This window comes from Pyrgilauda ruficollis, unplaced genomic scaffold, assembly GCF_017590135.1.
Source record: "Pyrgilauda ruficollis isolate IOZ18807 unplaced genomic scaffold, ASM1759013v1 scaffold91, whole genome shotgun sequence".
In the NCBI taxonomy this organism is placed as follows: Eukaryota; Metazoa; Chordata; class Aves; order Passeriformes; family Passeridae; genus Pyrgilauda; species Pyrgilauda ruficollis.
In genome coordinates, this window is record NW_024531155.1 from 522436 (window position 1) to 546277 (window position 23842).

General features: G+C 38.7%; 1 protein-coding gene across 1 annotated transcript; it reads right to left on the minus strand.

The window, feature by feature from the left end:
• Positions 1–702: 702 nt before the first annotated feature.
• TMEM184C (transmembrane protein 184C) lies at positions 703–11453 on the minus strand. Its single transcript, XM_041489214.1, has 10 exons — positions 11150–11453; positions 9244–9374; positions 9110–9146; positions 8207–8412; positions 7208–7282; positions 6350–6443; positions 5326–5438; positions 4545–4644; positions 3919–4090; positions 703–3517 (listed from the first exon to the last, which is right to left on the minus strand). The coding sequence occupies exons 1-10, from the start codon at positions 11264–11266 to the stop codon at positions 3225–3227; spliced, it is 1338 nt and encodes a 445-aa protein (XP_041345148.1). The 5' UTR covers positions 11267–11453; the 3' UTR covers positions 703–3224.
• Positions 11454–23842: the final 12389 nt, after the last annotated feature.

Consider the following 23842-nt stretch of genomic DNA (forward strand, 5'->3'; position numbering starts at 1 on the left):
ACTCAGCACTGATTCTACCTCTGCAGAGAGGAGGAAGACTGTTACGAAAATTTTTCCATAGCTAAGCTTCTTTTTACTGTGCAGTCTATTTAACGGAGAAGAGGCAACTCTGTGATCTTGCCTTAACAGCAGCCACTATAAAGAGCATCCAAAAATTATTCTTCTGTAAGTTCTGGGCCTGTTGAAGTCATTATATACTCTTCATTAGGTCAAACATTTCAGATAGTTTAACTTATTTCTATATATCAATTTATGTTCATTTCTGTAAAGTCTGCTCAGTTTAACTTCAGGGACTGTTAGAGCTGGAGTTGTCCCAGCCTCAGCTAAACCTGCACCTGAGAAATTGCTGTAATAAAGCTGCTTTTCGAAGGGTGAAAGAAACATCTCCATTTTATTTTTTTTCAAAAGTAGAGGCACAAAGTCATGTTTTCTGAAGATAATGTAACTGGATACCATCCTTTATCCAAGGGGTACAGTGTATAATGAAATGCAAGTGAGTTAGAGTAGGACAGAGGCTTTTGACACTACATAAAAACTAGTGTTTCTTAAACCCAAAACCTGCAACCATGATCCATAAAATTTTAAGTTAGACACAACTAAACTTGGCAGGTACATGGTGATTTCACCAGAGTGTGGTTTTATAGAAAAGTGTTCAGGTTTCTTGTGCAGGAAGACCTCTGCTAAAAACAAAAACCTTACAGAGTAGGTTAAGTGTATTTATTAAGATTTTAGTAATTAAGATGAAAGCAAAATGACTTCGAGACAAATGAAGGACATTCTAGTCTCCTTGAGTAAGGCACGAGCAATCCTCAAGACTTCTGATTCAAAAACTTGGGAGGAGATTTGGCATAAAACAACAGAGGAATAAATACAGTTAAGAGGAAAATTAACTATTTGCAAATGAACTTTTTATGTAATTGTGATGGGTTTTGCTGTGGAATACTGTGGTAGTGGTTTTCAAAAGACAGGGTAGGTATCATTGCAAGATTTGTATTTACTTTTTAAATTCAGTAGCAGGCATTAGGGAAAGGTACAATCCTATAAGCTATGGCAATTAAAAAAATAACTTTTCTCCCAGAAAAAAACAAACAAGCAGGAATATTATGTTGTGCAAATAGAATAACTGAATAATAAAATAACTTAGTAGCTTTCAAGAAATACTCTGAAAGAAGTAACCAAGACACTTAAATAGCTGTTTTCCTATCAAGGTCCTCTCTGAACCTGTTTTACACCAAATAGACATAACTTCAAGTATTAAAAAAAATCCTTCAGAGTGAGGTTTTTGAAGAGCTAGAATGCAGAAGCTACTCTGCTTGCAGCAGCCCTGCTCCCTCAGATATTACTCCTACTCCTGCCCCTTTTTACCTGTATATATGTAGGAAATCAAGTTATTTCTGGTAGTGGCTGCAGTGGGCACTGAGGTCCCAACGCACTGTGAACCTGTGCAAGTTGTTTCCTTTCAGAGCAAAGCTGGTACATGCATAAGGTGATACCTGGGATCAAGCATGGATTAGAAGATTCTGATTCTTCATAAACCCAAACAAGAATTCCCTTTACAGTGCAAGCCATGAAGTACTGAAAGCACAAACTCTTGCAGTAGTTCTACTTAAGATCCTCTTCCTCTATGAGGATGGTTGTAGTCATGTGTCATTCACGCTGTTAAATTACTGTAATAGTAAATCAAATTGATAGAAGGTGAACAGTTTAAATAAAATCTTTAATTGCTGATTTACAACAAAGGCAATGAGTTGGCAAATTGAAAATCATGATTTTCACTTTCTCACTAACTTCAGATACAGCAAGTACATACTCAGCTTTAAAATATGCAGCCTAGTGAGTAAGGCGCATAATATTTACATCACACTAGTACTGCAAAAAAAGCACTTAAGATTAATTTACTGGCAGCCAGAAGTTAAACATTTATCCTGGAAATGCTAACAATGCTGAAAAAGACATTTAAGATCTTGTAATTTAAAAAGTAGTGCTCTACTGGTTTGGTTGTTTTTGTCAGATTGCAAACATGCAATAATAGTAAAAATCTGATAATGGGATAAAAACAATACCTCTCTGACATTGTCACTTTTTGCTAAGTAACATTTTGATACAAGTGTACTGCTTCTTGGGCTGAAATCTAGTCCTAGTAACTCCAGAATTAGACTACTACATAGTTTTACCTCAGCAAAGGTCTTCTCTGGGGAAAAATAATAGCTATTACATTTGAATCCCGGCTATACTAGAAGCATAATACAATCACACACAGACACAAATTTAGGAACACAAATTACCACAGACACAAGATATCCTGCTTTAACAGCTTAAAAAAAAACTTAAGTGTTAAAGAACTTACTGCAGCCCAAAATAAAGAAATCAGTTTTGTTTTCTACTTCCTGTTCAATATCCTTCATTCCCCCTCTATGTATTTTAAGGTAAGTAACCATTATTCTTATTTTAGAAGCTAGGGAAAAGAATAGTTAAGGTAAAGTATTAATCCAAAACCTACCATCCTGGCTGTCTCTTCTGGATATAAAAGACTTACAAACTATGAGCCTCAAAGACAACAGATACATACACCAACCATATGATCTGGGCATGGACTTTGATAGCAAGGCCTGCAGGGAATGTTTTCTTTGTAGAGTTTCTTTACTAATGCTTGGTAGTAACTGTCTTCATGAAGGGACTTTATTTAGCTATGTAGGAATGGAAAGAAGGTGGCATCTGTACAGAAGCTATCATTTCACCCACATTCCATTCAGCATTGGGTATGGAAGTTAACCATCATTAAGACAAGCAAAGTTAACACAAACAGTTTTTACTACTGCTCTCCTTAAAATCCATTATTGAAATTAGGCTTTCCCATTGCTAGTAGTACTTGCACTTCATTTTTATATGAGCAGAGGATTTTTTTCAATGTTTCTTTTGCACTAATGAAATTTAGTGTAATTTTGATATGATGTGGAAGCATTTAGCAGTTTAAGGAGATGATGCTTAAATTTATGCAGAAACCTTTACAGTGTGCGTATTTCATATCCATGGGGTACTCACAGATGCTCACATCCATTATAGATTCTGGATTCAGATGTCAGTTACAGCCATACCATATCCTCTTCCTGTCCATGCAGCAGCTTTCCCAAGCTTTTCAACTTCCATCCTTAACAGTACATGTTAACAGGACACATGTGGCAAGTATGTAATGACTCCTTGACACATTCAAAGAAAAGGCAAGTTTAACTTTTATCCAGAGCTTTCTCTGCTAAGTTGTTCTCTAGTTCAGGTGATTCCTCAGCATCTTGACTGGCAGAAGGGTTAAAAATCCCATCGACTGCAGGGGCTGTCGTTGGTGTTGTGAGAGGGGTCACAGTGTGTCCAAACCCCTGATAGTGACCCATGGGTGAAGATGGCATTGAAGAAGCATCAGAAATTGGGTCTTGAGTAGATGAAGACAGCAAACTTGTATGCTCATTTTGTTCATGATCCTCAGCAAAAAACATTTTCCTTGGCTGGCCCAAAACTGTCCTCCCTAGAATTATGTGAAATGAAAACATTTTTTAATCCTTCCTACATTAGTCTTTGAACACATCAACTCTAAAACAGTCACATTAAATTGGAAGATAAGTCTTTGTTTTGTATTAGTTTTACTTGGGCATTGTTACTTTTAATAAAGAAAAGTATGTCTTTCCATTTAAGAGGAAAACAACTTACCTAACCTTTTTAAAAGAAAAATTAAAAACTAGACTCTAAATAAGTCAGGAATTCTGGAAAGACAAAAGTGCCAGATAAACCATGAAATCCTCTAGGCATGCAGCTGTCACTGATTTGGTAATAGAATGTGCTCAGGCTACTATAAAGGTGGGCATTAGTGTGACATGAAGCTGGAAATAGAGATGCTGATAAATTGTACAAATCCTGTCTGTTACTTACCCACATTTCGAACCTGTTCAGAGATATCTGCCCTTAGATCAGAAATATCCCACATTGCAAGGAAGGAGTCAAAGCATGAGCCTTCTTCAGCTTCTTGAACATAAGGTTTATAGGAAAAACTGTAGTGATGTGCAATAGCAGCCAGAAACATCTCCACACAAATGATAAAATCCTGCAATGACAGAGATACTGACTTAATCATTCATAACTGGAGAAAAATAGTTCTGGGTTTCTTCTACAACTGAAAGGCTGAAATTGCCCTGGGATACTGACATCAGCTACTTTTCCATCAGGATATTACGGGCAGCTTTCAGAGAGCCATACATACAGGACTTCCCTTAAACAGATAATTTAACAAGCAGCAGCTCTACAATGAATACCTGCAGGAAGAAATGCAAGGCTATCCAGACATATTTCACTGGGGCACATTCCTTCTGTCACAGATATAGAAGTGTTAAGCATAAAACTCACATGGGCTTATTGGCTGAAACTTAGCCCAGCTTAGAATAAACCATTACTAACCAAGCCTGTGTTATTTCCTTGAGTATTTCCAAGTATTTCCCTGAGATCAGCTATGTCATATTACATATAAACATTTCTCCCCAGAAATAACCATCGGCTCCTACCTGTAAGCCTGTAGCCACAGCTTCCACACTTTGCCAATCCCAGGTGTGTTTCTCAGAAATAACACCAACTTTCACCAGCAATGCAATGAGCACAGCCTGCCTATAAAAAGAATTTATTATAAGAAGTATGTGTATTAGAATTGTAACAGTAGTGCCAAAAATCTCCAAGAAAATCTGGTCATATGTATACATATGAAGAACTTTAAAATAAACTTTTCTGTTTAGATACTTAAATGTTATGAGGAGGAAACAAACTTAAGAAGAGATGGCATTCGTCCCTGACCCTAAAGACCAAAGAACAGAGAATTAAAGAAGAGTTTGTTGCTCCAGTTAGTCATGAGAACAAGTTCCTTCTCTTTCAGGATGTTGCTGTAGCTCAGAGAGTAATGCTCTGATAGTCAAATACATGTCCTCATTAGCAGCTAAGTGTGAGCAATACTCAAACAGCAATTTTTATTTAACGTGCAATAACTTATTTTGAAAAAGTAATTTTTTTACTTTTAAAAGGAAAAAAGAAATAGTTTTGAAAAAATGCAATTAAAGATTCTAAAATAAGTTATGTTCTTGAGAATCACCTTACAAAAGACAAAGTCTAAAAAATAATCTTAAGTGAACAAGACTGCTCTCTCCAACACAGTAGTACCTTCTTCCCCTCACTGCAGCTCACTAAGATTATGGGTAGACATTTTAAGCCCTCTAACTTCAGTAACAAATCCAGCCTTTTTAGCTCTTTTATGATCTGCCCTGAGAGCAAGAACTAACAAGTAAAAAATCCACTTACCAGAAAGAAACAAAAACTACCATCTTCACACAAAGGAACTTGCCAACAGGCTGGATAGGGTTCAGTTCCTCACGCAGTACTTTATAAAACAGCACCAGACAATACATGGCAAACTGACAAGGAAAAGGAAATTAATGAAAGCTTTCAAATCCATGTTTATTTTGTGAGGGAGTTGTGTTACACCATCTGTACAGTTAAAATATGTATACAGCATGAGACAACCTTAAAATACTACCTGTTTTTTTTTTTTTTAAAGACTTTTAAAGCACTTTTTTTTTTTTTTTTTTTTTATTCCTGAAGATCCAATCATTTCAACCAGGACACAGAAGTTTGTGCTGCTGTTGGGACTGCTGTCACAGCAGAAAGCAATTACAGCTCCTTCTGTGACAGTCACCCATCGAACACAGGGGTGGCAGCAAGAGGAGGACAGAATTTCCAAATGATCCCAGTTGTTATGCTGTTCTGACTCCTGCTGTTGTTGCCAAGAGAAGTAAAAGCAATCCATGGACTCCAAAATGAAACTCTCAATTTTAGGGGCTGACATCTTACCCTGACATTATCTGACAGCTGACCCAACAAAAAGAGGCGTTAGGTATGCCAGACTCCCAGCACTGCACACACCATTTTCATTTTTTCCTGTGAATGTTACCACCATTTTTAACACAGAATTTTTAACATATTGATTCTTTGTATAAGTGCTGGGAGGAAGCTGTGGGGGCAGGTGGAGTCATCTCTTACCAGAGAGGGGCAGCTCTAATGCCTGGGCCATACCACCTGACCCATCAAATAATTTGGGGTAGAAAGGTGCTTACTTTATGGAGCTTCAACAAAGTTTTAGATTATCTGGTTTTCCAGTGTTTTTCACACATAATATTTAACAGACAGCAATTTTGACTCAAAATAGGAAATATTCTACCTGTAAGAATTACCAGACATTTACACAATCACTGCCAACAGTTCACATAGAAGATTCACATATTACTGATGAATTCCAAAAGCAGAAAGATGTACCCCTGATACTCACTAGCTGTGACATGTTGTTAAGTATAACTAGGTAAGTCCATGCATTGTTGAAGCTGAAGTTTCCTTCATCATACACTCCCACCAGTTCACAAATTCTGGAAGAATTTTTAGAATTAATCACTATGGAGTAACATCACTTCCCTCAAGTGCTACATCTTCACTACAACAATCAATCCTTAGAAAAAGGATTCAAAACCTTTTCTGGTACTCACGTAAGGGCACTGGGGGCCTGCACAAGAATCAGTTTCCAACAGCACATTTACATATATGTAAAACAGAAATATTTATATGGATATTCATTGTGAGTAGCAACTTTTTTCACAGTCCCACAGAATTAACAGTAATGACCATCAATGCAAAGCTCATGAAATTAAACTTTCAGTAACATCATGCCTGATTTCCTACTGTTCCTTTACAAACACAGGCTGTAGGATATGAAGGCACATAGTCAAGCTTGTCACACGTGAAGTTTAAAAAAATTTTAGAAGTTACACGAAACCTGCCTTTAAAAATTCTCAGTTGTTGAAGTCAATGAAAAAAAGGGAGGGGGAATAAAGCATCTAAAAATTAAGAGATCATAAAAATGTTTTCCCACCTCAACAGTACTTCACATTCTATCCCACTGATTACAGAAGCTGGCATTAAGTATTTATGATTTCAATTCTGCAAATAGTCATTTGCTATAGAAAAGCCATAAAGAAATCATTAGTTGATTCAAATTGTTGGGACCCATTTAGCATGCAACACAAGTCTGCTTTCAAACTGCCTTGATCCAATACAAAGGGCATGAAAATTCTTTCCAGTGTAACTCAAAATCATATCCTGACGATCAATATTAATTATTTATCAGTGTACTTACAAAGCAATAATGGTAGTAAATGGTCTGACAACAGTGTACTGCAAAACACCCAGTTTACATCTAAATAATAAAACTCTGAAAGAGAAACACAAAATTCATTGTACAAGGATTTAAATGCAATTCTCTTATGGATGATTCATATTCTCAGTAGATTTACTAAGGTAAATTTTAATTTTATGGTAATTTCAACTTCTACATCCAGGACTTAAGATGTTGCATCATATAGTGTGTATACACAAAATACACAAAAGAGCTGGATTTTTACAGACACATTACAGGAAATATTCAATGATGCACTTATTTTAGCCATGAAAAGCTTCTGGCTGGGCTAAACAAAGAGAATGCAATTTTTGCTGTGTTTGAAGATGTAAGAAAAACTTTTAGTCTAAATGTAAGAGACTTAAAAATCATAATAATTGCCCTAAACACTTAAGAGAACCAAAGCTCTTTGCTCAGTATGGCAAACTGTATAAAGAAGCTGTGACCACTGAAGCCCACCTTCCCTTCCCCTCACCCCAAACAGCTTTATCAAAATCAAAATCTCCTGAGGGGGAGAGAGAGAGAGAGATATTTTATCAGTTAAGCATTCAGAAATAAACAGTTTAGATTCATAAGGCCTTTCACCCTTCACCTGAAGTAAAAACAACAGGCTACCCAGTCTACTCCAAATTCCACATGAGATTTTTGGCAAATAGCAAAAGAAGCAGATTCCAGGAGACCTTGTTTTAATATTTTCGAAAAATAAGAAAGTTTCCTTCAATGAAAAAGTTTCCTTCCTGAGTCAATGCAAGTTAGTTACTAAGTCCAGTTCACAGGATGTTTTATAGCTTGACTGTCACTCGTCCACAGCTGCTTTCAGCAGAGTTCACAGCTGATCAAACACACACAAACCATAAACTCACTCCATCAAGCAGCAAATGTTAAGCTGCTAAATATGAAAACAAAATGTTTGGATCTGCCTACACAGCCTAAATCTTGAAGATGTCATGATATACTCACTCTCCCATAGCCCACGATGGACAGCAACATAGAGGGGGCAGATGTCTCTGCTGATCTTTCGCTTCTATTATTAACACGAGGTTTGGGTACCGGTTGGTTAAGTAATTTGAAAGAAAAACCATAAAGTTATAGATGACATAAGCTTCATAGCATTCTCGACATGTATCCACATATATTGCAATCTTGGGGTATTTCAAAGCTATCCACTGCAAGAAGAGAGGTACACAAAAGGTTATGTGCGAGAAAGACAACACTGGTTCAGCAAGCTCTTAAGCCAGCAGGCACTGATCAAACAGGGCTGGGGGCACTGGGCTAAGGGGAGAGCAATGCTACAGCTACAAAATCACACACACAGCTGAGTTTCAGACCAAAAGCAGATTTTTTATTTTTAGTGAAACTGTGGTTATGGATCAACTGTCAGAACTCTCAGATTCTGACTATCACAATGCTGTTGTACTGTGCCAAGGATGTTATCCTTCGTCCCCTGAATCAAAAAGGAATCATTTTAGCACTAGCCATAACTCAGGAAAAAATTCTAGTAGTAAGACTAACTTGGGTAAGGAAGGTACAGCACTGAATTTTGAGGCAGTTCTTGGATCAGTCCTGTTTCCACTTCTGCTATTAAGAAGGAAGGGCCAAAAGCAAGCTCCTGTCATACCCGCTTCCACATCCATCATAAAGGATACTCAAGGACAGGGTTAAGAAAGGTTATCAAAAGCAACCCCAAATCTCCAGAAGAAGAATGTGGTATAACTAGAACTATGCTTCTGACATAAACAGGAATGCCCAGAAGTTTCTAGGACTACCCTCTCCATGCAGCACAGTTTCTGCCTGGCACTGTTTTCCCTCACTTCCACAACAAACAGAATTTGATTGAGCTGGTAACAGTAAGAGAATACTTACACTGTCTAAACTGTAAATCGGCACCATCCACAGAATCCTGTTACAACAACAAAAGAACATTTCAGATTACTAGAAGTATTTTTAGTCTGAATTAAATCCAATATTTGTAGCATAGGTAAAACGTGAAATATTACCTTATTATTGGTTTCTGTAGTTCAGGTTGAGTATAATGGACTAAGTGTTGTAGTATCCCCCAGAGAGATATTGGAATAGTCATTAGCAGAAATATCCCAGCGATAAACCATGCCTTGGTATGAATTCCAACCTTGCAAGATCAAAGTTTCAGTCTTAATACTGTCAAGTTATTACAAGTACACAAAACATTCCACAAAAACAGAGTAATGCCCAGTACTTAATTTACTGAAACCCACAACAGATTCCTTGTTTTACATATGGAACTTGTCTTGATTCAGTGTTGCATTATAAAGTTTCTGAAAACCTGTGGATTTAAAGTCCTTTTAGCTTTAAAATCAAGTTCCAAATAGTAATCAATTAGTTTTCATTTAACGAACTGAAATAGATATGCACGTAGATACATAAAACCTCAATGTCTGCTAAAACACAGGATTGAAATTTTAAATCAAAGCTCTCTGAAAAACAACTAATAATCCTAAATACCAAAACCTGAGAAACATAGGAGACTCTTCTCAGTTTCCTTTGATGAGAATCGTTTCTCTGATCCCCTACTTTACATCAACATCCCATGTCTCCTGTTGTTTTCTAGTTTTACTTCTGATCAGTTTCTCTACAAGTATCAGACTTAGATATAAACATCTATTATGTTGAACATGCATTATGCATCAGAACAGGAATTCAAACCTGAAAATGTTAAACACATTCAAGACAGATCTTACTGTCATTAAGTCCTGAAAATTACACCCTGAAAAAGCCTACCTTCAGGGCCACAGACCTGCATCACATTGAACAATACATATTTTTTAAGGTTAAAATTTTACTTCTTGTTAGAGAAGCGATGTGATCATATGTGTGTGTAATTCACACACCACAGTTACGGTACCACCAGCATAAAAGAGCTTCTCTATCCATAGAGATGTTCTACTAAATTCTCCCAAAAGAGACAGAAATACCTTTATGAATGCCAGCATGAGTACTAAGTTTCAAAATCTAAGTTCTGGGATGAACTTATGGAGAGAGCCAGACTCTTCTTGGTGGTGACCAGCAATAGGATAAGAGGCAATGGGCAGAAACTGATGCCCAGGAAGTTTCACCTGACCATAAAGAAGAACTCCTTTACTGCGCAGGGACCATGCACTGGGACAGATCACTCACATATCTAGTGAGGGAGGGGAGTCTCCCCTGCAGAACATATTCAAGAACAGTCCGGACACAATCCTATGCAATGTGCTCTGGGATAACCCTGCTTGGGCAGGGAGGTTGGACCAGGTGATCCACTGTGGTCCCCTCCAACCTGACCCATTCTTGTCACTTTGAGACCCTTGGCTGACTTGAATTTCTTCCGAATTGTACCAGCTGTTCAAACACCAACTATTATGGAAAGAGAAGGGGAAAGAAACATTGCCCTGCTCCTCTGAAGTTCACTAGGGCTTTAGCAGCAGGACAAATGAGTCCAGCAGCACCATGGCACTTTTCCAGCCTGTCCTTTCACGGAATGCGTCAGGCTGGAAGGAACCACAGTGGATCATCTGGTCCAACCTCCTTGCTCAAGCAGAGTCATCCCAGAGCACATGGCACAGGATTGTGTTCAGATGGTTCTTGAGTATCTCCCTCAGGGGAGACTCCACAGCCTCTCTGGGCTATCTGTCCCAGTGTGTAGTCACTACACAACAAAGAAGTTCTTCCTCATATTCAGGTGGAACTTCCCGGGCATCAGTTTCTGCTGTTGCCTCTTGTCCTATTGCCCAGCACCACTGAACAGAGCCCGGTCCATCCTCCTGGCACCCGTGATTTCGATACTTTTATACTTTTCCGATGAGGTAACACATTTCCCCGCCGCCTCCTTGCCCGGGGCCGAGCCCGCTGCCAGCGGCCCCGGCGGAGCGCCCCGGCCGCGCCCCTCACCTCCAGCTTCTGCAGCTCCCACACGCAGAGCGGCACCACCACCAGCAGCCCCACGATGTAGAGCAGCACCACGAGCGGCCGGATCCATCGCCGCCAGTTCCCGCAGGTGCACGGCATGGCCGCGGCGCCGCCGCCGGCGCTCTCCGCACCGACCTCAGCGGGCCGGCAGCCCCTGGGGAGTGCGCATCACCGGCGGGGCCGCCGCCTCAGCTCCGTGCCTCGGCTCCGTATCCTGGTCGCGCCCCGTATCCCGGCTCGGCCCGGTCCCGCCCCGGCGCTCCCAGCCCAACCCAGCCCTGCCCTGCCCCGCTCACGCCCCCACGGCGCTTCCGCCCGGCACCGCTTCCGGCTGCCCCGCCCCGATGGCCTCTCTGATTGGCTTCGCGCCCTGCCCATCACTGCCGCCCCGCCCATCAGGGGCAGCCAGGGGAAGAGCGCGGCCATGCCCCCCCAGCTTTGGGAGGGTTGGTGTGTTCCACCCATCCCGTCCGGCCTGCCGGCTGTGGGCTGTGCCACGTTCCCGGAGCGGCTGGAGCCGGGGGAATGTGCGTCAGGGAATGCGCGGGAACGGCTGAAGCGGAGCCGGCTAACCCAGAGCCGCTGCTCCAACTGCCCTGAACGGGAGCCTCCCGCGGTGCGCAGTGCCTGGAGAGCCGCGCCTCACGGTGCCAGCAGTGGGTTGCCACATAGCCGAGACGTGAAAGCTCCAGCGGGCGCACCAATACTGCAGCATTGCAATAATTACAAAATAATGCAAAAAAGGTGTTAAACTTCAAGTGTTGAACGTTTGTTTCCGTGCTTTGGAAGTGCCGTGTAAAAGCTGCCCGTAGTGGTCAGTGGCAAACACGGGCCCTCAGGTGGCAGCGCTGCCTAATGTCCAAGGAACTGCAGCTCCTTGCCGGGAGGCAAATGCAGATTTTACTTTGTGGTGTCACTAAAACGTGCTGGAAGAATGAATGAAGAGGTGCTAAGGAACAGGAGCTGTTGTTTCTGTTGTAGTTGACATCTAAGAGAAGGGGGCAGTTGTCTGGGCTGTTAGTGGGCAGCACTGCGTGGCACTAATTCCATCTCCAGAGCACACATACTCTCCCTGGCTTTCAGTGAGAAGCTACTTGTAAAATATTGGTAAAAACCAAATGGACAGAGTGCACCTTCACTAACTGTTAGGGCTTCTAATATTAGAGAAAGAGTAACAAAGCTACTCCCCAGAATTTGCAGGTAATAGCTGTATTAACAGCATTCCCTGCTACTGGAAAGACTGATGTGAATTATTGTTGGTGTCAATCATTATGTACATTCTGCTCTCATGAATTTCAAATTTATTTAAGGAAGAGTTATGTCGAAATATAATAAACTGGGATTATGGAACTCTATTAAAAATTTACTAAATTAAAATGGCAAAGAAAATAGACTATAATTGTGGTTGGAAAATTATGTGGTATTTATTATTCATTAATTATATTTTTGTTTGCCATTTGTTTCATAGGTTTCATAATTTTTGTTCTTGCTTTGTGTTAGGCAAGTGCAGATGCATGGTTATAACTGGGCTGTCCCTCTTGCCTAATCATAATTTCCCTGTGAGGTGGACAGTAAGGATTAATTCTTATGCAGTGAAAAACCACAGATTTTCCCTCAATTATGGTGGTCTTACTGTCAGCTCTTTGATATCACATCCAACAGCAAACACCTGATCAGTCTACTCTCCTCTCTGGTGCTTACTCATACCACCAACCTTTCCAGGGCGTTTTTATTTCATTTTATTAAATCTGAATGAGATTTAAAAACTCAATTTAATTTATTTTTTCTTTTCCATCATTATTTCTCTATCAGAGGGCTGTCACCAGTTATAAGAAATTGATCTTTGTTAGGGAAATGCTGCTACCACAATTTGATTATTTCCTTGTTTCTTTTGGGAGTGGTCCTGGAAGGGAGTGACTGGGTTTTGGATCTAGAAGCATCTGTAAGCAGTAGTTTGGGTGATAACTTTAGAGGCAGCTTCTTTGTTTTCTTGATCACTCAGATTTGTGCATGTTAATTAGCTGGGAGCTTTTTAGCTGCCTCCGTAGGTCCCTTCAAACCTCAACCATTTGGTTTATGGCATTCGTGGGAATAAGATTGCTGCCATATAATATGGTGACAAAATATGGTGGAAAAAGCTGCTCAGCACCTCTGCAATAAATTTTTTCAGCTCTGACAAATATTATAGAAACAAATCCCTCCCATACCCCGTCATCTGTAAAGAAAGAAAACTGTCATGTGGACCATGATCAGAGGTCCCTTCTCACTAAAAATGCTTTCATTAAGCATAAAAATATATTTCTTTATAGCAAGTAGTATTAACTGAAGAAAGAGCACCTTTTCTCCTATTATGTGTTCTTCTGTTGAGAAGTTAATAGCTTTTTACTGAGAATTCCTTATGTTAACTGTTTTATTTACAGCAAGGATTCCTGAACTCTGATGTGGAAATTATTCCAGAAAATAATCTCTACTTCTGGTAGAGAAGTGTGCAGTATTGTTGCTTAGGCTGTACCTGATGTAACAGCCACTGTCAATGCTCATTTAGGAAATGTTTGGGGACTGACAAAAACCCCTCTGTTATCTCTCACCTTGCAACTACAGCTTTGAAACACAGTGCATGTACCCAGCTGGGGTTGCTAACAAAGCTGAGAGAGCTGGAGCCTCTCCCTTTTTTCCCTCCCTTCTCAGGAGAGAATTTTTGAGACCTGCACAGCCCTGGAGGGAATGATGGATTCGCCTGTAGGTGGGGCACAGGGACTATTTCTGGGCAGCTTTTCCTCTCAGCCAAATTAAGACGTTAGCACTGGCAGTAACATAATCGAACGTGAGTCGGGCAGCAGAAGACCATGAACTAAAAAATGGGGATCCTTTTAACTGACTTATGATTTCGGAGTCTTTGGAAAAACCACATAATAGTAGCAGAAAATCTTTTTCTCTCGTATAATGATTTTAAACACTTTAACCATAAACAAAGAAACCAAAAGTTTATCAGGTTATAAAATTGCCCTGGAACAACTGAAATTGATTCGAGAAGGGGAAAGAAATATGTGAATCCAAGTATAGAAGGGTCACTGCCTTCCTTCCTTCATGGTATCAGGTTCTGTTGCAGAAGTGTGCTGCCTGTTGATTATTGCAGATATTCAGCAGACAAATTAATAGAATAGAATAGAATAGAATAATTTCAGGTGGAAGAGACCTACAACAACCATCTCTTTGACAGCTTCAGTGCTGACCAAAAGTTAAAATATGTTCTTAAAGGCCTTGTTCAGACACCTGTGAATTACTGACAGGCCTGGGACAATAACCAAGTGACCAGGAATCCTGTTCCTGTATTTCACGCCTCTCTTGGTAAAGAAATGCTTCCTGATGTCCAGTCTAAGCCTGCCCTGATGCAGCTTTGAACCATTCCCAGCTGTCCTATCACTGGATGCCTGGGAGAATAAATCAGCATATCCCTTTCTACTTCCCCTCTTCAGGAAACTTTAGAGATTAAGGGGGTCACCCTTCAGCCTCTGTTTCTCCAGACTACACAGTCATGGGGTTCTTAAGTGCTCCTCCTAAAATGTCCCCCAAACCCCCTTTCACCAAAATTCAGCTTATAGAGCCTGTTAAGGATACAGCACTCCATTCACAGGCCTGCTTCTTTAAAAGACACACATCTTTTAAAGGTCACCTCATCTTTCCTATGGAAAATATATGTTATAAACATGACAATACCAGAAAGTGAGAAATATGCTGAAAGGTTTTGCAGCTATGCAAAAGTGTGAACTTACCTGGGAGAAAATATCTTAAAGATTTTCCATGTTCATATCCCCTACTTCACAACCCTTCCCATATGAAGTCATTAAAAATCTCTAAATGGGACTATTACATATTGTGACAGAGTTAAACAGCATTTGCTTTCCATTTTCGCTTGATTTTTGTCTGGTTCAACAGACAGCTCTCTGATTGTGCTGCATGCTTGACTGGCAAAGCCACTCATTAAAAAGCTGTAATAGATGCATTTTTGATGAGTAAATATATCGTTTTATTGATTAGTTATTATTTAGCCTAGTACTTAGTAATATGCACATATTACTGAGCTCATATTTGCCAGGTAAATCTGCCCCATGAAACTGAAATTGTTTTTTCCTATTGGCAAATGAAAACAAAAGAACAAACTACACTACCGTTCATTGCCTAAAATTGGTTAAAATTATGCATATTCAGAAGCACGATTTTGCTTAAAAGATATATGGAACCAATTGTAAAGTCTTCTGTGTTCCTGACTTATCTCAGTTTTATTAATTGGCACACACTTCCAAAATCCTAATGTCATTCTTTGTTATTCCATATAGGGAAGGAAGAAAAATGCATGCACTGAAGGATGCCATAAGAGTATTTATGCAGCTGTGACTGAAGTGTAGTTTAAAAGCCATGGAATAGTGTGAGTACCCACTAGGATGTGCTGTCGGCCTAAAATTGAAGCCCTTGTATTTAAGAAACTGAAATTTCGAAATTCTTAAGTATGAAGTATACATAATCCCTGTAGTATTCTCATCTGGAGATTTCAGAGAAGTACAAAATACAGGCGTTTGTAAGAAAAAGCATGGGGTGGTTGAATGATAGGCAGGCAAATTTTCCTGTAGTGCAATTATCCTTAGCTAGCATACTTGAAGTGAGAGCTTCCCAAAGGAGTGTCACAGCCATGACTGTATTAAATTTATTCAATATCTAACATTAGAACTTCTTCAGCTAGAAATTTTTGTGGGAAGGTGTGGTCCCTGTGCTAAGACATCCTGTATATATCACACGGGCAATAAATGTAGCACCTTTACACACACAAAAAAAATGAAACGTGTTCTATAATGAATTACTTTTAGTTTTGGTCTTTTTGCCTGTTGTGAGTGTAAACATATATCAGACTGTTCAGCTAAGATTTGTGGAATTAAACTGCTATGTTGTGTTACTGGGTGTAAAACAATGTACATTTATCAAGATGTATAGTTCTGAAAACATACGATGGAAATATTTGATGCATCATTGTTAAGGCTTGTTGTTTGTCATTTTAGTAGTACTGACATTTATCAGTTTTGATACTTTAGCCTAGAAATGGTTTCCTATATAAGAGTTATCCAGCACTTGCAACTTTACAGTGGCCAACATACTGTTAAGTTGTGTATGTAGAAAGTAGATTGATAAGATGTGCAAGAGAATTTAGGGAAAGGTCTTTTTGAACTGTTCAAACCTAGAATGTCATATGAAGGCCTTGGTACCTGACAGTACTTTCATGCCAGCAACAGTTTTTGCAGGCATCCATAATTTTGGAATTCCTTCAGCAACAAAAGGAGAAAGAATCCTCCTATTAATTTTCTTCTCGATTTTCCATCTTAAAAAACAAAGCTGGAATGTAAAATGTTAAAGATTCCTAAAATACTTGAATGTCAGTGTAGTACAGACAGTGCTTCCAGTGGTAGTGATTAAATGATCTAATGAGCCTTTTCTTTATTTTGAGTGATTGTCTAACTGGTGCATCAGGCTGGCATAGTATTAAATACAGTCTTTCCACTCATTCCTTTCTAACTCCAAACAAAAACTGAGTTTTACTGAAAGTAAGTTTTGGTCATGTTTTCTCAGTTCTTTACCCATCAGTTTTGCTAATAGTCTACTAGAACTGAAAAGTTCTAGTAGACTGCTGCAAAGCTGCTGCAAAGTTTTATGTATAGTCTGAAAGATGCAACATAAACCACTTTAAAAGAAAAAGGTCTTGGTCAATTAAAACCTGTCAACAGCACAACTCTTCTGTCTGTAGAGCAAGACTTTTTTCTCCTTCTGAGAGCCATGAACTAAGTTCTAGTCTGAGAGCCAGGAATTCCTCCATTCTTGTTCTGATACTGGCTCCGTTGTAGCCTATGGCAATTTATCACAATATTTTGTGTATGTAAAATGGACATATTTGCCCAGGGGCAATATGAAGATTAATGACTTAATATTTATAAATTGTTCTGAAAATCAGCATTATGCAGATATTATGATTATTTCTGAGTTGTAGATTCTTATCTGGGATGAGGCCCAGAAATGGACATAAACAACTGATGCTCAAGTCAGGTGGAATTTAGATGCCCTGGGTCAAAATTGCAGTCCTAAAAATGTTTAAACATCTGCCGCAAAACCCTGGAAGTTCCTAAGGTTGAGTTGAAACACTGGCATTTTTTATTATGGGGTACATTTTGTACTCCAGCAGTGCTTATTCATGCTCTCAAAGGTACTTAAGGCCTAATAGGATGGAGCAGCTTTATAATTAACTCAGGCTAATGCCCAGTAGGTGTCCAGAAATTAGGCATTCTCTGCATGTCTCTCTGGAGAGTTCAGTCCAGTAGGTGAGCTCTGAAAATGCTGGCCCCACAGTGGAAAAATATTTCTGTTTGCACTGTAGCTCCGTGCTTAGTACAGACAGAAATGTGGATGAGGTCCAGGTTCAGTTGCCTTGTCTGTCTCAAAGGATCCAACTCCTCTTTGGACCATGCTTTAGTCAGCAGGCAGAAGATGTTTTGGAACGTAGGAAGGATTCTTTCCTCTTCAATTCCACTTTGCAAACAAAATACTCACTAGTCACTGTCAGAGCTTCAGTCTTGCAGTTATGGCACTATTGGTGAAAAAGAGGAATTATTGTGAAAATTTACAGAAAATAGAGAAATATTCAGTTCTGGAGAAGTACAAAAATAGTCGTAGGAACTGGGACTAGAACCTAGTGCTCTTAAGTGCGTGCCTGCTTATATGAGTCTCCTCTCTGTACCACATGATGACTTTGTGGGTGCACCAAATGAAAAAAATTTCCTCCATGCTCTGTGTAAATACCCTAACCTCTGGATTCAATTTCAGAGATGAAAACCAGATGGTGTGGTACTTGGCTGTGCAGTGCTTTGTCTTCTTCTAGATCTGTCCCAGGTTCAGCCATAGGGATCTGTCAAATATAGAAGGACAAGACTTTTCCTCCCTTTCTTGTCTTGTTTCTCTGTTTCTCTCCAGGCTTGTGGTCAGTCCTTAAAATGAACAGACAAGAAACATAGTCTGAGCGTGACATTTTTCTCCAGAAGTCAAAGAGAAAACTCCTTGTGATGTTCATTAAATTAGAAAAGGGCTCCAAGTATTAATGGAAGAAGATTTTTTGGAGAAGTTTCCTGTACTGTACCCATTACGTAAAACTCCTGCCTTTCTTCTCCAACTTCTCAAAACTGCTATTGCCACCAAGTCAATGCCTGCCTCAATACTTTAAAACAAGGTAGCTAAAAAGCAGTTTTATAGTAATTTAAAATCAAATGCTCTGAGATGTGTTCTGTTAAGTGACTGAAAAGACAGCTAAAAAGGAGGAAATGGAAAAATAAATAGTCTTTTCTTTCCAGAACACATGCATGCTTGTGCTTTATCCTTGCAAGGATATGTTTAGCAAACGTATTTGTAACAGCTTGTGTCTATGATTAGGCAGTCATTGTGGCACAAAATTGTGAAGACAGAGTTTTTACTTTTTGAGAAATGTTGGTATAAAGAAACACAAAGAGTTGGAGATACAAATGGACTTTAATCCCTGCCAACATGTAAACAGTGATGTGACTGAAAGAAAGTCTTCACACTAAATACATTTCTAAACATCTACAGATGCATAGATGACTATTAGTGGAAAAAAACCCCAGTTTTTCAATAATCAGTAAAAACCGTAAACCCAAATATTTTCATTCTAAACCAGCATTTTTGCTTATACGTGATAATTGTAGAGGCTTTTTTTGCTGTGCTGCAGCCTAGAAAAATCCATGAAACAGACTGAAACCCTCTGAACTGGGCCCCTGGAAAAAAAAAAAAAAAAAAAAAACAAACAAAAAAAGAGCTTTTCCATATTTCAAAGTGGCTTTTTAGGCCTCTCGAGTCTTTCTGGCACATCATTCTCAGACCCTTATGGACTGGGATGCTGCCAAATAGCTTTTTTCCCACAAAACTTTAATAAACTTTGAGTGCTGGACAGAAGAGTAGTGCAATTCCCAAAGAGAGATTTCACTACAGGATTCCAAAATGTGTACAATATAGAAGCTACCCTCTGAATGAACCCAGCAATACTTTTCCTTGGATTTCTTACAAATACAAGAAATGCAGTTCTGGGTCTTACACTGGTTTAGCATTTTGCTTTTTTCTTACCACCATTATGAGTCCTAGCACTGTTTTATAAATTAGACGTTCTTGTTCTAATGCAAGGATACTTTGATTTTGCCAGACATGAAGCCATACTTATATTTACTTATGAATAGGTAACCACATGAACTACGTGAAAATACTTCCAACTTCCACAAAGTGTTTAGACACAGAAGAAGAAATTTACAGGAGGTGACAAAGAAAGAACTACAGCAAAAATATTCCCATTAGTCACCTCAGACTCCCAGTCAGTGCTACAGCTGCTACTCCAGTTGTGGGCAAGAACACTGAACCTGATTGTTTCAGTTAATTTATAGAGTGTTTATACATCAATACACATCGATCATTTATGCAGCAGGGGATCATTATCACGAGCTTGGTCCTGTTTTCTGAGCCAGCATTCCCAGGTGCATGTGAGCACTCCTGTGGACTTGGCTGGAAGTTGCTTGCACATAATTCAGAAAAAAAAATAGTCAAATGGCTAATTCAGTTCTGAAAGACACTCTGGCAATATCTGAAAGAAGACATTGACTCACCTTGTAATTTTCTGGTCCTTACCCTGTTCACTCAGGCAAAGCTTCCACTGACCTCCAATAATACAGTTTAGCCTGTAAAGCAGCAGTTAATTCCATTTCAGTGTGAGCTTTGCTGAAGTGAAGAGAACATAATTACTTAGCCCCAAAACATAAATTCATGGAGGAATACCCATAATTTAGCCAAAATATACTAATTGTCACCTCAGTTTGGTGAAGGCTTGGCACTCTGCCAGGGAAATGTTGTTGTGTCTTACACTGTCCTTACACCCTTCTCTAGGCACCTGTTTTGGATCCTCAGGGGTGACAGGAAGGTCTGACTCAGAATACCTGCTTTAGGTTTTTAGATCCTTTTCATCATTAGCACAGAGACAGCTCATGCATGTACAAAACAGAGGTGGTCAGGAATGTGTTAATTTAACCTGGAGTGTTTTAAACGAATCTATTTTTATAGCATTAATTTTTTCCTGTATGATTTCCTAAACAATTACTTTTACTGTTGAAGGGCTTCTCAAGAAATAGGCTTGTTCACTCCCTAAACTGTATGCAAAACAGTATGTTTTAAATCACAGTTGTGCAGTCTAATGCAATTATTTCACATATAATCACACTACAGTCACAAATTAAATCCTTGCCTTGTAACAATTAATATCTCCATGTATTAATCCCAAACCTCTTATCTTTCTTGATGCCATATTTCAATTGCAAACACATCACTTACTTGGTGATCAGAGTCACCTGGAGGTCTGTTTCCATGATTCCATGTTCCCATTAGAGAGTAGCTTCTGATTATCTTTTTTAGATGCATTCTTATCATTTTCTACAAATTGATGCCATTTATCTTCTGTCTATATTTATCTTTTTTAAGCTTTAATCTGTTCCATTATGTTATTATAAAATTAAATTGATTTATTTGTTTATAGCAAATCCTTTATCTTCTATATCCCTTTGGGTTTGGTTTTTTTTTTTTAATTCTTCAAAGGTGTCAGACTGATTGTCCTAAAACATAAATTCTCCAGCTATTCTGGATCATGAACAATAAAGAAACACCTGTAAACTCCTATACTGTTAAATCTCACACATTTCTTTATTAATACACTTCAAATTTGACTTGAAAGGGCTTTTTTAAGCAGTGTTTATATTAGTGAAATTTCTAATTCAACACTCCTTCCACTCCACAGATAAAAACTAATGGTTTAGATTTGGGTTTTCCTTCCGTTTCTTGTAAGTATGCAGTTTTGGGACAAAAAGCTAGTTTGTGTTAGATTCTTCCTAAAGGATACATTTTTTAATTGGAGTGCTGAAGAGGCTTTGTGTTCTGGAACTTTGTTTTTTTCTTAAAATTCATAATGCAAATCATGATTGCCAAAGCTACACTTGATCTATTTCTGAATTAATTCATTTGGGAACCTGTAAGCATGAATTACAGCTGCATGCCCTAATGTTTGCTGTGCTGCTGAGCAAATTTGGGTTGTCTAGGCCAAGCTTTGTGTCTGCATACTGGAATTAAAAATACTGAATCTAGATTAAAATTACTTTGGCTGTATCTCTTTCTATCTGTAGTAAGACAGCTCTGAAACAAATCTATTGCAAATTAGGCATCAAAATCTTCTATACTATGTGCATCTAAAAGTTTAAAATGCTGTTTATTATTCTTAGTTTAGTGTAAAGGCTGCATAAAATCTTTTTCTTCCTTTATTGATTATGATTCTGAAGAATCTTTGAGAGAACAGTCATGGCAAATTGGTAGAAAACTATTCCTAAAGGTAGAAAACTCATTTCAATGCAATCTTGTAGCCATGATATTTTTATGAAAATCCTTTGCTAGGATTTTTCTCCTATTCTAGCTGAGAAGCCTCAGAAAAGAAATGTAAACAATTAACTGCTGCTGTGGAATGCAACAGGTGCATCTGTGATTGGGGCATGTTGGTTGTTTCTAATTAATGGCCAATCACAGTCAGCTGGCTCGGACTCTCTGAGAGTCACAAGCTTTTGTTATCATTCCTCTTCTGTCCTTTCCAGCCTTCTGATGGATCTTTTCTCTCTGTTCTTTTAGTATAGTTTTTAGTATAGCATTTCAATATAATATATATCATAATATAATAAATCAGCCTTCTGAAACATGGAGTCAGAATTCTCATCTCTTCACTCATCCCAGGAGCCCCCATCAGCTTAACCATACAATCTTTAATTGGTTTTCCCTTGTTAATTTCTCGCTGTTTCCTATAATCACTTGCACTAAAACTGTCTCATTTTGATAATTTCACCATCAGAAATTACCTGAACAATTCAAAGTATGTTCATATAGGAACTTTTGTTATAAGGCAGTAATACTTAAGGCTAGTTTTAGGCATGGGTAACACTAAAATCTGAAGAAGTGGAAGCAGTCAAGGGTTGAACACAAGTTAATTCATCCTGCTTATTGGCAATGATAAGTCAACAATAAGAAAGGATCTCAGAGAGAGTGACAAGGTAACAAAAAATATTTCAAGGGCAAACAGTAGGTACCAAGTAATAGAAATTGGAATTTTCAATTTCCAATTTCTTTAACTTATGCATTATATTATTTAGAAAAGGTTTCTCTTAACTTTGAATTTGCAGAGTTCTCAGGGTTCTGTAGTTTGGATAAGGAAAATTAGTTAACACTGAAAATGTCTTACAGATTACTGCTCACCAAACTTGTAGGACTAAACATTATAAAGTTGCATTTTTAATGTTCCTTAAAGTTGTTATGCAGCCTATGTTGCCCTGGGCTTGCAGAGCATAGTTTTGAAAAAAAAAATTATTAAAGTATTTGTACAACAGGCAGTTAAAGCAGCATTTGGAATAGATTTTCATCTCCCTGGTGAGCTCAAAATTGTTCTTGAGTTGTATTGTTTGTTTATTTGGATTGGTCACTCCTTTGCATTTTCCATCTTGGCACCCACTGTAACAAATTGTTGCTAACACATCTGGAACTGTTAACCAGTTCGGTGGGTACCATGGCTAGTCAAAGTAGCCTCACTTGAACTAAGACATAAGCAGTATTTTAAATTAGGTGTCTGTGTTCAGTTTTGAGACTCATGGAAAAAATGGAAACATGGAAAAAAATAATCTATTATTACCAAGTGGACCTTCACAAGAAGTGTGTCAGGTTGGCTTAGTTTGAGAGCGCTCCTTTTCTTGTGACATCTAATTATTTTTCATGTAGTACATTTTCCATATTATTTTACTTGATTGTTTTTTTTGCATACAGAGCAATGTTTATGAAATCTCATCCCCGTGGCAAAAAAACTGCAAAGTGGAAATGGCTATACATGAGAGTTCTCATACAGTGTTTGGTTAGAGCACTCTGTTTTCCCAAAGCTTAGAAAATACATCCCTAGAACAGCTAAATATGTAATCAGGACATGATATTTTCTGAAAAGAGGCCGATCCCAAAGGCCTGCATATCAGGAGAATTGTAAGGGTTTTCAGTTTGACTCAGCAGTGTAAGCTCCCACAGAGATATTTTTGTACATATAGAATTCTTCAGGAATACAGCATGCTACATCCCCTGCAGTAAAAAATATTGATCCATGGTTTCTCTGACACAGGATCACTACATTTTTGAGACATATGTGCTCGTGCTATAATATGTCCACATTGATTTCAGTGTAGGCCAGAATTGGTTCAGTAAAACTGATCTGCATAATTGCAGCAGGCATGTCAGGGATACATAGTGTGAGGATATTCCAGCCAATGGTACTTTCCCAATATTTGCCTGGACAGGGAGGAGGACTCAGCAATAAGAACATTGGCATAGATTATTCCATTGATATCTGTGCAATAACTGGTTTAAATAATAGTCATATCTTGGAGGAAGGAGAGGCTCAGAACAATACTCTGAATTTTCAGAATATCAATATTCTACATGAGGATTGCTCCTTGCAAGTAGACAATATTCCTTTTCTTCTATTCTGTGTCTGTTGGTGGAGTACTGTGAGGGGAGAACGTTGTTACC